The following is a 13872-nucleotide window of genomic DNA, read 5'->3' as shown; positions in this document are numbered from 1 at the left end:
GCAAAACTTGGATCCTGAGTACCAAAGGCTTACAGCATTACAAAGCACACTGTCACAAGGGGAAGAGCTATTATGTCATCTTTAAACAAATCCTTTAAACATTTTTCTTTTCAGCACCAATAATTCGGTTGGAAGAGCCTCGTCCAGTGCTATTTGCACTGTGAGTTTTATCAAATCAGGTCATTATGGTCACACTTCTCCTCCCTCAAGCAAATCAAAGAGGGAATTTCAACCCAATTATTTTAAAAGTCTTTTGTAAAAACTATTTACCAAGTCATTAGGAAAGGACACACAGAGATGACATGTTCCAGTAAATTAAGTATGGCAGGGGGAGTCACCAACCCAAGTCCTACTCTCAGATCTGCAGCTGCTCGTGGTCCGACCTTGGCCAAGCCACTTTCAGTAGCTCAACTCATCTGCAGAGCAGGAATGACACCATCTTACCTTCCCCAAAGGAATATTACTGAAGCATTTAATTAGCTAATAGCTAAGGAGTGATTAAAAATGTAAAGCACTGTATTTAAGTCTGAAAAATGATTTCCAGAAGGATAAGAAGTTTATGTAGCACATAACCCTATTTTTAAAACAGTTTGGTTACTGACGCATATATCCTTTCCTCCCATGACTTTCAACTGCTAACTGTTAGCTAAAAGTTTAAAAAGAAAAACCAGGCTTCTAATTAAGAAAATGAAAAACAGGAAAAACCCTATTGTCTACAACTTCTGATCTCCCCAAGTAAATACTTCAAAATTTCTTCCTCCCTGTGTTAGCAAGCAAATTTGCACTTCAAAATCCCAAGAGAACTGAGCGCTATCAAACTGGTGACAATAAATAATAACCAGGTCTATGCACAACATAAAACAAGAATTAATTTTTCAGCCAATTAACCTTCAACTTTTTATACTTCGAAAGTGAGATAGCACACGGAGAGAAACCAAAAGTTACTACATGTTTTATGTGGCTGGCCTCAGAAGGGGAGCAAGAAGTATCCAACACGTCAAGGCTACGAATGAGGTGCAATAGGCGCATCAGGAACGAGGGGAGGAGAAAAAGCAGAGACAGCAGCACAAACAAGCCAAGCAATAGCCACTCATGCATCTGAAGAGAACTAGATATGCTTGGGAGTCAGTTCCTGATGTCGTTTAACTTAATTATCAGGGAATAATCATCAATCAAGATGCCTATATACACAACCAAGTTTAGTGAGCTGTGACAGTCTCTGCACGCACAGACAGAACTAATTTAAGTTATAACTAACAGCGCTGTGAGCTCCCCACCTCTCACGCTCGCACAGCCATACACGCTGAGAGAGCTCGATAAAGCCTAATGAAGCCAATTTGAGAAGAATGTCTTTCAAAATACTATGAACCTGCAAGAATATGCTTAAAACGTAAGCAAGGGGCAGTTGTATTAACTAGCATAAATAAATCAGGGTGATCAACTAATTAAGAGAGAACAGTTAAATGAATTCCTGAGTTGACAGAAACTTCACTTGAGATTGCCTTAAGTAAAAATCCAACACACCTACAATATTCATCTCCAGTTCCCTGCCTCGTCTATCATTGCATTGACTCCTAAATTAGACACTTCAGTAGGGCAAGCCACTTGCTCTTCTGTATTGTGCCTATACAAGTTCAGGGAGACAGGTCTAATGAAAAACAAGTAATAACATCGTAAGGAATTCCTGGTTCCACCACCTCCTTCAAAACCCACCGGTAAAAGTGCTGCCTTAGCTACACAGAGACAGCAAAACGGCTTGCAACAGCTGCAGCTTCCAGAGATTGCAAAACAGGGATACCTTCGGAAAGGTCACTTGGATCACCTTTCAAAATAACCCCGTGCACAGGATGCACAGCAAAGCCCGCTAATTTGTCAGTCAGTATTAAAAGAATACTTCAGTGTTTTGAAGACCAGTATTCTGAAACCATCTCAACTAATTTCGTTCCTATAAGCGGGAATCTACAATCGATGTTAACGAAGTCAGGTGATGAGCTGTTGAATTTTTCCTCTTTTTTTCCTCTTCTATAAAACCTCATTCTTGTTGTTTGCACTTACACATGTGAAATCAGCACCACAGCACACTGACGGTGCACAACTGGACCCCATAAACATTGCCATCCTCATACAAGGCTGCAACCCAGCCAGGCTTTTCCTGATGCTCGGTGTACGTCACATTTCACTTCCCCTTCCTGCACTGCCCCGCTAAGTGACCCACATTCTATCGATACCCTACCAAAATGTCCTGTTTCGTCTGGAGCACAAGGTGCTTTTCAAGTGAAAAAATTCACCAAGACCTCCAAAATTAGCCTTAGAACAGTGGAATCGCACATTAGCAAGAACTGAAGCAACCATCTTTTCTAAAATATACTCTCCTAGTATACAGAGAAAAGAAACTCTGGAACGAACATTCTTGGAAAAAAATCTTGAACAGTCTCTGAAGGAAGCTTGCTCAGAATGACACGTGCCTAGAGAGGGGTGAGGTCAAAAATTTTACTGTTCCACCCTATCCACCCCCGCCGCGGAGCTCCCTCCCAGCCTGCTGACAAGTTCTGTGGGTGACTCATTCGTTTCCTTTTGCACTAACCCAGTCCTGCGCCGTAAAACCCACGGCAGCAGATAGAGATCTGCCTTCGCAAGGAAAAAAGAAAAAAAAAAAAGAGTCCAGATTAAAGAAGTCTCAACTTAAAAGTGACACATCAGGCAACAGTAAGAGCTGTCAAATATAAATATATCATGCAAGACTACTCAGTGAGAGAAGAATCCTGCAGCAAAACTCAATTTTGAGTACTACGCAAAAAAAGTTTAGCTGCCATCCCTAAATTTGGGTGAGGTCAAACCACTGCATCCAACACAGGCATCGACGCACAGAGACCATCATCCTGGCGAGCTCGGCAGTGGGAAGTGATTAGATACTGCATTAGCTCTTCCAGAAAGAATTGATAGGCATGCATGCTTTATGCTTCAGATCTTTTCTTTCCTGTGAGATAGAACCTGCTTCATAGTTAAAAATTCTGTTCCGACACAGGATTTTTTGAACGCCTTCTCCACCCACCATTTAGTTTTTAAAATCCCTTCAGAGGTCACATTTGAATGTTATTTACATACCATGCCCAAAAAGTTTAAAGTTACTATAAGTGTTTGAAGTCAAAACCAAAAGGCCCCGCTAAGAAAAAGAAGTTTAAGCTACTATCCTGTTTAAGTCACAGAATTACATTTAAGTAAAATCAAAAGTGACTTTAGACAACAGCTCATGAGTATGTGACACTAACGACTCATTCCTAAAAATCAGAATGCTGAGTCGTCTAAGCTGTACCAACTGTTAGTTTTTGAAAACACGGTCCTGCCAGATCACCAGCCTCCCCGACAACTCAGACTAAATATTCTCACACTTTAAGATGAAGTATCAAAAAAAACCCCAAAAAACCATTAACAAGTCAAGCAGGACTTAAAAGCAATTTCAAATCACACAGCAACAGGGATATTATTCTATGAAGTTACAGAGTTGAATTACTTGCATCTTACTCATCTCACTTATTTGAATTTGCCGTATACCTCTGCCGGAAAAATGACTTAGTGGAGAGTTGGCTCCTTTTCCATGCTCCTGTGGCAGTTAAATTCAGCCTGACAACTGAAATTGAAGCTTACTGATAAATTTCACTGCACACCCACAAAGTCTCAATTGTTAAAATCTGCAGTCCATTATTTCGAGCAGAGCTAGACTTTCAGTGTAAGAGACCAAAAAGAATTTAACTTTTTAGTACAGAACAGAGAGAAACAAGGGGGTAACAAAAAGGTACACATAACAGTGACCTGAATAGGGACAGCAACCCAGCGTCTCAAGTGTTATAACAGAAAAAAGGATCAAGAGATTTAAGACTCCTTTACCCCTTCACAATTAGGAAAATGAACCATGAGATGATAGCAAAGTCAACAGCCACTATAAAGGTATTTTATAGTCTCTCACAATGTGCATCAGCCAGATACTGGCCTAAACAGGTGCCGGCCTGATCTAGCACTGCAATTCACATGTGTCGGAAAGAATAACTTCTAGCCCAGATTCTCAAACCATTAGGTCTATTTTTCAACGTTTATACAGAGCTGTTTTAAGTCCCCAACTCTTTAACAGGCAAAGAAGCTGTCAAACTAATCCAAACACAACAGACACCACAGAGCTCCTCTCTGCTAGTTCAGTAATGGTACATCACTGACAACGTGTTTTCTCCTCCAAAGATATTATCAAAATAAACAACCTACACCATTTACAAAAATGACCTGCTTGCACTACAATTTTTCAAGAGCTACGTTTTCAGCTGTGGATCGTCTTCCTTAAAGCGAGGACAGAAACGTGCCTTTCCATGAGCCATGTATCGCCTGGCTCTCCCCAGGGCCGCCCATCGGTGCTCTCCCTGCCAGGCCTCACAACAGTTAACCAACACGGCATTCCACCACGGGGCAAAGTCCAGCGGGAGGAAACCGGCTGCGATCACAGTTCAGGTCCACTCTGATAGAGGAAGAATGTTTAAGTGCTGCTGTGTGGAAGAGAATGATGGATATTTGCAGGTAATTAAACCTGAAGTCAATCACCTGTGTTTGAGAGATGTAGGTAAAAACATCACAACTAGACCCTAGGTAAGAAGGCTGACACTCCTGGCTGTGCATCCATACATACACAGATCCTTCCTCCTACCTTAACTCCAACCGATCTTTTCTTTCCAACAGTTGAGTTCATTAAATCTAAGTATTTCTACATGTTGAGTCATAAGGAGAGAGAGTTTTCTGGCTGCTGCTAGTGGTGGGTTTATCTTTTTTCTTCTTTAAGTACTAACTGCAGTTCTGAGTCAGAACCTGACTGGTTCATTTTGGGAGTTTTGAAGCGAGTTTCCATTTATACAGTAGCCTTCAAAAGCCAACTTTCTGCCTTACTCCTCCTCACACTGAAACCAACAAGCACACAGCTGCCCCAAGAGAAAAAGCAGATCGTGACTAACCACACCAAGGAACCACGAGGAACCATTACCGCGCTGAGTGGAGGCCACTTCTACAATCATCCCCGTACCGTAACACCTCCCAACCTGCAACCTCGCCTGCGCTCCAAATCCCAAGCCTCCAGCTCTCAATAACTAGGGTTCCTCACCCACCACAGCACGCCCTAAGCAGCAAACCACAGCCATTCCCAGCAAGTACACCACTCCCTGTCTCAGGGACCTTCCTGCAGGTCACTCTTAGCACCCTCAGCAACACAACTACTTTCTTCAGCCCTGGCCAGACTTCATCAACTCCCCCCTTGCAGCCCAGACAGCTCCAAATCCCACAGGGCAGCCCTCTATCTACACAAACCAGCCTCGGCATTCACAACCCTGTCCCCACTCAAACCCCAGGAAAACCGCCACATCCTGGACACCCTTCCTTTCCAGCTCCACGAGCCCCCCTCCAGCCTGAGAAAGATCACCCCCAACATTGCTCCCAGCCTTCCCCCTCTCCGCTTTCCAGCCCAGACACCAGAAAAATTCTTTATCCTTTGCAGACCACTTCCAGGCCTAACACAAGGCAGGCCCCCTTCCCCAAAACAACCCTCCCATCCTTTCTCAAACTCTTCCCCCATTATACACACGGGAATAAGTGACACCCCCTCCCCTCAAACAAACCCCTCCAAATACCAGGTACAAGCAAGACCCCCTCATTCACCCACACCAACCCCTTGGCAGTCTCCTTACCTTCCCTCTGTTGCAATCCCACCAGCAACGAACTCCCCTCTTGAACATCCCCCCCCCAAGCCCAGGTGCAAGGCAGACTGCCTTCCCTAAACAATTCCCTTCGGGGTCCACTCATCCCAGCCCCACAGCTGAGGGGGGACCCACACAAACCAGCCCTGCAGACCGGGGAGGTGGGCACTGTAAGTCAACCCCATCCCACAGGTGAGGAGAGGACCCTCCACACCAGCCTCACAGGTAGAAGGGACACCCCACAAAGCAGCCTAACACCGCAGGCAAAGGCAACCGTCCTAAAACCGGCCTTAACCACCCACGGGGGTCCCTCATACCAGTCCAACCCCAGGGACCCCCCCAAAACCAGCTCCAAAGTAGGGCAGGGACCCCACAGGCTAGGAAGCTGCCCCCAAGCCTGCTCCTCAGGCCAAAGGAGCCCCCAGGGCCCAGAAGAATTCCCCAAACTAGGCCCACAGGTCAGGAAAACCCCCCAGACCAGAAAGGACCCCCCCGAACCGGCCCCTCAGCCCAAAGAGAGCCTCCCAGACCAGCAAGGATCCCCCCAAACCAGACCCGCTGACCAGGCGGGACCCCCAGAACACAAAAGACCCCTCCAGACCAGCCGCAGGGGCCAAAGGAGACTCTCCAGGCCAGGGAGGTCCCCCCAGAGCAGCCCCACAGGCCGGGGGAACCCCTCAAAACCTCTCAAGGATCCGGGAGGGGGGCCCCGGCGCCACTGCCCCCCACCCCCCCGCAGCCCGGGCCCGCCCCGGGGCGGGGGCTCCGGCCTCCCGCCGCCTCTCCTCACCCGAAGCCCCCCAGCTCCTCCCCACCGCGGCCCCTCACCCTGGGCATTGAGCGCGTCGGCGTTCTTCCGAGCGGGCCCGGCGCCTCCCACACAGCGGGCCGGGGGACGGGAAGGAGCGGGAGGGGGCGCGGCGGCAGCGGCGGGCCCGGCCCGGCCCGGCGGCGGCGGGGCCCGTGACGGGGCTGGGGCTGCGCTCGACCCGGTCCGGCCCGGCCGCGCGGAGAAACCCGAGAGCCCGCGCGCCGCCAGACGGCTCCTCGCGCACAGGCCGCTCCCTCCCCGCCCGCGCCCCGTGGTACGGCCCGCCCGCCGCTGATTGGCACGGCCCGCCTCACACCCACATCCGGCATTGGTACGGTCCGCCCCACACCCACCCCCTCCCCCTTAGCTCCCCCCCCGCCCCGGTTCAGCGCGCCGGGCGCGTCCACCCGCCGCCGTCACCGCGGGGGTGCTGCGGGCATGCCGACGCGGCACAAGCGGCGCTGGAGCGGCCTCGCTCGTCACTGCCGCAGCTCGCCGTGCCGCTGCCCTGCGACCAGCCGGGTCGCCCTCCCCGTGCCGCGGGGAACGGCTCCCTCCATCCCGCTGCTGTTGGAACAGGCCCTCCCCCCCCCCGCGAGGGAGGCGGCATTGGTACAGGCCCGTTCTCCCCCTTGGGCATTGGTATGGCCCTTCCCAGCGCGGCCGGAGACCCGGGGGCGGCTCGCCCTGCCCCGCCTGCCCGCCCCCGCCTGCCCTGTCGGCGGTGAGCACGGCCCGAAGCGAAACGCGCCGCCCTGCTGTCCCCAGGCACCCTTGTTACGCCCCAGCCCTCCACCCCCCCGCCGTTCCGGCGCACTTGGACTGGCCCTCCGGCCGCACGTGCACGCGAGCCCTTCCACGCCAGCATACCCCCCCCCCAGCGCACAGCAGCAGTGGTACAGCCCCCTTCCCCCCCCGCCCTCCGCTCAGTGGTTCGGCCCGCCCGGCGGTTCCCACGGCTTCCGCTTCCCCTGTCCGCGCCGGGACCGGCACCGGGCTCTGCCCGCCGCCCCCGAGCGGGCCGCGGGGCTGAACGTCCCGGGGGAAGGAGCACTGGTGCTTACAGCCCCAGCACCCCTGGGAACAGAGAGACCGCAGAGGGAGCGGGTCCCCGGCAAGGCCGGCACACGGCCGAGGCTCCCCGGTTCCGCGCACGGTGAAACCGAAATAAATGAATGACCCATCGATCCGGTTCCCCGCTCCGGATACGGTGACAACAGGATCCCGGCCGGCAGGAAGCCCCGCGCTTGGCCACAACCTGTCCCGGCCGTGTGGCGTTAAGTGACCCAAGGTGACAGCCCCGCCCGGGACCGCGCCGTGCCCCGCGGCATCCCCCGGCCCCGGTGTGAACGGCAAGGGTGTGACAGTGCTTGTGTAACACGGCTTCCTAATCCTGCCTGGAAGACGGGGTCGGTGCCCGTCGCGATCCTGCCGGGAGGCCGAGGGACGGCTCAGAACGGGGCTCGGCTGCAGCCGGCGAGGTCCTCCCAAACACGGGGTGACATTCTTCTCCCCCAAAAGCTGCCCCGCTGACGGGGAGAGGCCGTGAGGGGCGGCGGGACTGCGGCGGCCTGTCCCATCGGCGGGCCAGACCCTGCTAGAGGGCACCGGGCCATTGCCGGGGCTGCGGCAGCCTCCCGGGAGAGGGAAACACTTAACCACGGGAGGAAAATCACTGAGGCTCCCACAGATCCCAAAAATGGCAGGGGTAGCGTTTAGGAATCCCCTGTAACAACGAGTACCTTCATTTGGAGCCACAGACTAACGCTTAACTTTTCTGTCAGCTGAGATAAAAATACGGGAGCGAAGGACAGAGCCGCAGGACAGACGGACCGTTCCCACCCGCATCGCTGCTGCCGCCGGTCCAGCCCAGCAAACAGGCGGCCGCGTTGGAAGCGGCACCGGCCGGAGCTGGAACAAGAGTTCCTCTGTTCTCGGCTCCCGCGGGAAGCCCTTGCGCAGGGCCTCTCGCCCGAGCAGGCAGCAGCAGCGCCTCTGACGCACGGCCATTTGCATAACGCACAATATCGAGTGCTCCGGACTGCCGGGCCTCTTCCTCTTCTGCGGCAAAACCAAAGTACGTTCTCCAAGAGCCGATGAACGGCCTCGTCAGAAGCGATCGCGTCCACGCCAGCCATCGGCTGCTGCCAGAAGATGTTCACGGAGGAACAAACGCTGGGAGGACAGAGCGGGGATGGCCCAAAACATACCCATCTCCTGTTTTCAGCTAGAGGAAAGCACGTCGCTCCTCTGCCCTCGGCCTGGCGCTGCCTGGAAGGGAACCGTGTCCATTTTAACACCCAGTGACTGTTTCAGAAGCAGCTGGAGACTCCGGCCACACTCAGGGCCACGCCGCTCTCTCTGTAGGCTGCGTAAGGTAATAACAAAGGAACATCTCAGCCCCTTCGCACCCCGAGCAGATCAGATAATATGAGTCTCAGCCCCTTTGCGCATCAGACAATACGAAGAAAGAAGGTAGAAGTGACTTAAGTTACAGATGGTGAACTGACTGGTTAAGCAAACTGTCCAGTTTCACTCAGGAAGCCTGGAAAGTGTTGGAAACCGGTCCCAGATTTCCTAATTTCCAGTCCAGGGCCCCATCAGGCAACCTTCCTCTAAAAATTGAAATATACTTTAAAGGAGCCACAGGCATCTCTTTTTTTTTTTTTTCTTTTTGGCTGAAGTTCTTGGAGGAATGGGTCCAAATCAAACAACTGACAACAGCTGCCACCCACAGCTCCCCACACACAGCCGAGGCTGTGGGAAGATGGAAGCGGTGTGTGCTCAGGGAGTACGACTGCGGCAGCAGGTGGAAACCCCGGGGCAATGACAGCCCGTTACCAGGAGCGGAGTTAGTTCATCCCGGCTCCGGGAAGGTGCTGTGGCATTTACAAGTGACGCAGCTGTGAGTAAGGATGAGACAGGGATGGCAGGCAGGGAAAGAGAATCTCAATGGAAAAATATGCAAGAATGACATTGAAGATACACAACGGGGGAGAAGGAAAAGGAGACAGTATGTGAATGAGGAGAGAACTGGCGGAGGAGGAGCAGGCCAGGCACACGGATCAGGGCCCCACGCAGCTCCAAAGCTGTCAGCAGCAGGAGCTCCCTTACACAGGCGAGATGTTTTGTGCAGCAGAACGGCAGAGCCATTGGCCGCTGAGCGACAGGTCTATGCAGGCTCAGGGGGCTGCTTGGAAACGGCACCCTGGGGGCAAGAGGGACAGGACGAGGGTCAGGCTGCGTTACCGATGACCTCGGAGGCTACGTCTGTCCATGAACATCAGCTTCAGCTCTGCACAGAAGGGGCTGCTGCAGACAGCGGTCTGTTGCAAGATATTGAGAGATCCAGTAAGAATCCCATGCTTCTTTAACAGGCTAAAGTATATATGTTATTCCATGAATTATAAAAGCCATTGTCTTCCCATGTTCTCATGCTACAACTGTCAAGTTATTAATAAAAGGCCATGTTTGATACTAACTTAAGGAGCTGCAGTGCCCAAAATGTATCCTGTATGCTAGTTAAATAGCTGCTGCCTCCACAAATCCCAATAACAGAACCCCCTGCACACAAAGGGCCTTCACATATACCATCATCCTGGCTGAAAAAACATTCAGTGCTGCTTTGCTGGGTTTCAGGACTGTGCAGACAAGCCTTCCCCCACTACCTTCACCCCAGCACCTCTAACTGGAGTTTCTTAATCTCTGACAATTGTAGCCCATGAGACTCTTTTTCTTACCTCCTCAACACTGCATAACTTCACCTGCCACGCAGGAGTTAATTGTTCTCTCCAAAGTCCCGTACCATTTGCATGGGGCAAAGCTGACAAGTACACCAAGGGCTTGCCTCCCCAGCGGGCACTGCCAAGGCCCCGTACACCAGGGCAGGGCTACAAAGGCAGGAGGGAGAAGGCTCAGCTCCCACACAGGCACTGCCGAGGCCCTGTACCGCAGGGCAGGTCTGTGAGCACAGGCAGGCTGCGGGCTCAGCCCTCGAGACAGGCTGTGCGAGCTCACCGTACCTGCGGAGGCCAGGGAGAGCGGCCGCGCTGTCCCTCTCTCTCTCCAGCCGGACCCCGGCCCAAGCCCCCCTACAGCCCGCTCCCGCACCGCCCTTCGCGCCTCAGAGCTGCCGCCTCGAGGAAACGCTGAGAGCGCATGCGCCACAGCCGCTGTGGGCTGGCGCGGGCAGCCTCTGCGCATGCGCAACACTGTGTTGTCCCCTCCCCCCCCCCGCTCCTACGCAGGCGCTGTGAGTCCGCTGGGGGCTAATTCTCTCAGCAGCCTGTGACTAATGTCACGCCCGTCGACCCACGCGTGCGCAGTCGAGGCCGAGAAGGTGGTGGCCCCTCCCTCACACGTGGCCCTTTCTCCTGTCACGGGCCCGGCACTGCGCATGCGCCCGAGGAGGGCGACGCGTTCGAAGGCCGCCGTTGGCAGAGCGCGCGTGCGCGTCCCGGGGGCGGGCCGTGAGGAACGAGGCGGGGGATCGGCGCAAGCGCGGAGGCGCGCGGGGTGGTCGCGCGGGAGCCGGCGGGGGGGACACACACACACGACAGGGGGCGGTCCTTCCGGCCCCTCACTTCCGGCCCTGGCGCCGCGGCGGACGGTGTGGCAGCGCCGCTCAGCCCGCTCCGCTCCGCGCCCGCCCGCCCCGCCGCCGCCCGCCGCCTCCATGCAGCGCCGCGACGACCCCGCCGCCCGCCTGGGCCGGGGGCCGGGCCCCGGCGGCGCCCGGCAAGGGGCACCCCCGCCGCGGCGGCCGCCCCGTGGCGGGGGGGGCCGCGGGGCCGCCAGCGGGGCGCAGCCGCCGCCGCTCCTGCCGCCCAGCGCCACGGCCGCCGCCTCGGCCTCTCAGGCCCCCGCCGCCGCCCCCACGCCGCTGCTGCCCGGGGCCGCTGTCAAGATGGAGCCCGAGAACAAGTACCTGCCCGAGCTGATGGCCGAGAAGGACAGCCTCGACCCGTCCTTCACGCACGCCATGCAGCTCCTCACAGCAGGTACCGGGGGCAGGCGGGGCGGAGCGGGGGCCGGGCAGGACGGGACCCCCGGGCAGGGCCCCCCCCCCGCCCCCCCCCGCTCGGTGGGGCGGGCAGGGCCGGGGGCAGCTCCTGGTGAACGCCGTGTGCGGGGAAGGGCGGGAGGGAGCCCCCGGGGGGGCTGAAGCGGCGGCGGAGGGCAGCTCCGGCCGCCCCAGGTGGAGCGGCGGGGCCCGCCGTTGCGCCGACCCGCTCCGGCTCCCCTGCCCGGAGCGAGGTGCGAGCCCGGGGTTTGGCAGATGAGATATTTCTCTTACCTAGTCTCTGTTTAGCCCCGTGCTTAATCCAGGGGCTGGGCCGGATTAAACGCAGAGCCAGAACTTTCTTTTTTAAATTGCGGTGTACGGTCACGCTGGCCCTTTTCATCCCTGGGGAGAGAGGGGAGCAAAGAGAACGGCAAAGGCTGGGGCTTTCCACGTAGCGTCTGCTCGAGTCCCTGCGAGGCATGGTTTGCCATCTCTTTGATTCTCCACTCTGGTAATCTGTATTCGAGCTTGTTTCATGCTTCTGATGAACCTAAATAGGGAATGGAAATGGCAGTCTTTGTTCTGTGCCCAGACTAGCCTTCTCCTTCCCCATCACCACTGTCCAATCGCCTGGCAGCTCTGATTTCTCCATATCTCCACAGTGCAGCTGCTGCACCCGCATTCGGTGCCTCTATCAAGTAGATTCAGCTGCCTCAAGACACTGTAGTCAGCTTAAAAACTGGAAGGACTTAAAATATTTGCTACCGCTTTATGTGCCTGTAGTGGAGAGCTGGGAGGTACCCAGTGTGAGGATATACTCAGATTTAATCTGCAGATGAGCAGAGTGCTTAGCTCTCTGGTACTTATCATGCTGCTTTTAAATGATTTTTTTTTTAAGGTCTTTAAAACGTATAGTATTGCCATAGTTGGTGCAGTGCTAGAGATTTTATTAGCTCCTCCTTTAACGTAGGAAATAATTCTTAGGAATTGCTGTCTCCCATTGTGCAAGTAACTGAGGTATATCGTCATGGGTAACTTGGCATCACTTGCAGACATCTTGATCTAAATAAATTAGTTTTATAATCCGATTTGCCATCAATTTAGTGTTTTTCATTAATAAAACCCTTTAGCCAGCTGATGCTCAACAGCTCTGTGATAATGCCTTCCGGTGAAATGAAACCTAAGGAGTTTGCTAATTCCCACACAAAGAACAGCGTTCTCAGTCCACTTAATAAAGCTTCGTTCACTGAGTGGTGTAACAAGGATTTATGAGTTTTTTTCCATTAATTTAAAAAATTGCTGATAGTAGACTGCAGCTTTGTGAGACTTAAAATTGATCATTGGAAGAGCTCCAGATGCTTCCTGCTTGCTTTAGATATTTTGAAAATTGCTGTCCTTTGGGAGCATTCACTAGCGATCCAAATTGAGGACGATCTGAGCAGGACACTCATGAGAAAGAATCTGAAATAAAACGGTGGTTTTGGGAGACTCAATCTCTTTGCGCAGATGACCCCAAACTGATCTGGGTTGCTCAGAATTTCTCTACTGCTGTGGCACCCTTTGGGGACGTCATGTTGGAGAAGCCGCTGTAAAGCTTACTATGGAATTTAGGTTTGGGCCAAAGATTGTAAAGCATATGGCCAGCACAACTTAAGCAAAATGACTTCCAGACAAAGAAATGACTGATTATTGAATGTCAGCAGTATTCCTATTCCAGCCTTTTTTCAGGAGTGGAAGTTGCTTGTCCTGCCTGCCTCTGGGAGGGAATACTGCAGGAGTTCTTCTGCATTGAAACTAAGACTTCTTGTTTAAAAACAATATGTAAAAGTAGTCCGAAATACTTGTGCAGTTCTAAAGCTGCTTAGCGTTTCTAGAGAAAATTAGCATTATTTAGGAGCAAGATAAAGGGCACCACTACTGATTCCTGAACAATGTACTGTGTGATGAAAAGGCAGTAAAGTGGCTAGGTTTTGGGGTTCTGTTACCCAGCACCCTGAACAGAAACTGAAAACTGGGATTTCTTGCACCTTGGAATATGATTCACGTTTCCTCACTCCTGTGATTAGGGGTCTGTGTGACCTTCCTTTTCCACAGGAACAAGAAAACCCCTTTTCCTCACTTTGATTTATGCCCTCCATCTGCTGCGGGGAGAGCAGGAGGAGATGCTGATGTTTTGAAAGGCACAGTCCTCTCTGCTTGCATGCTTTGGGAGGACAGGAGGCGTCCTCCTGTTAGCTAGGCGTAGGGGTTTGGTTTTTTTTTTTCAAATTCTTGTGGTAATTTAGCTATTTTTATTTCATGGAGAAACTCCGAGTGAAAAGAGCTGGTCATCT

At 53.3% G+C, this 13872-nt stretch overlaps 2 protein-coding genes across 5 annotated transcripts in view; one reads left to right on the top strand and one right to left on the bottom strand.

Moving 5' to 3' along the window:
- The window catches only part of PTP4A2 (protein tyrosine phosphatase 4A2), a 27116-nt gene extending 15039 nt beyond the window's left edge, over positions 1-12077 (bottom strand). For 2 of the 4 annotated variants that reach the window (XM_072885229.1, XM_072885230.1), the window contains exon 1: positions 6552-6810. The gene's annotated coding sequence lies outside the window, so the exon portion shown is untranslated. Of the gene's footprint in view, positions 1-6551; positions 6811-11830 lie in introns of those variants that run through there. The other 2 variants (XM_072885228.1, XM_072885226.1) reach the window with 2 other exon arrangements.
- Positions 11022-13872, top strand: part of KHDRBS1 (KH RNA binding domain containing, signal transduction associated 1) — a 17197-nt gene continuing 14346 nt past the window's right edge. Inside the window, exon 1 of the mRNA XM_072885225.1 lies at positions 11022-11534. Coding sequence (XP_072741326.1) covers positions 11210-11534 — 325 coding nt within the window. The 5' untranslated portion in view covers positions 11022-11209. The remainder of the gene's footprint in view (positions 11535-13872) is intronic.

This window comes from Ciconia boyciana, chromosome 21, assembly GCF_034638445.1.
Source record: "Ciconia boyciana chromosome 21, ASM3463844v1, whole genome shotgun sequence".
Taxonomy (NCBI): Eukaryota; Metazoa; Chordata; class Aves; order Ciconiiformes; family Ciconiidae; genus Ciconia; species Ciconia boyciana.
The sequence above is the reverse complement of the archived record's forward strand: the minus strand, read 5'-3'. Positions and strand labels throughout refer to the sequence as shown.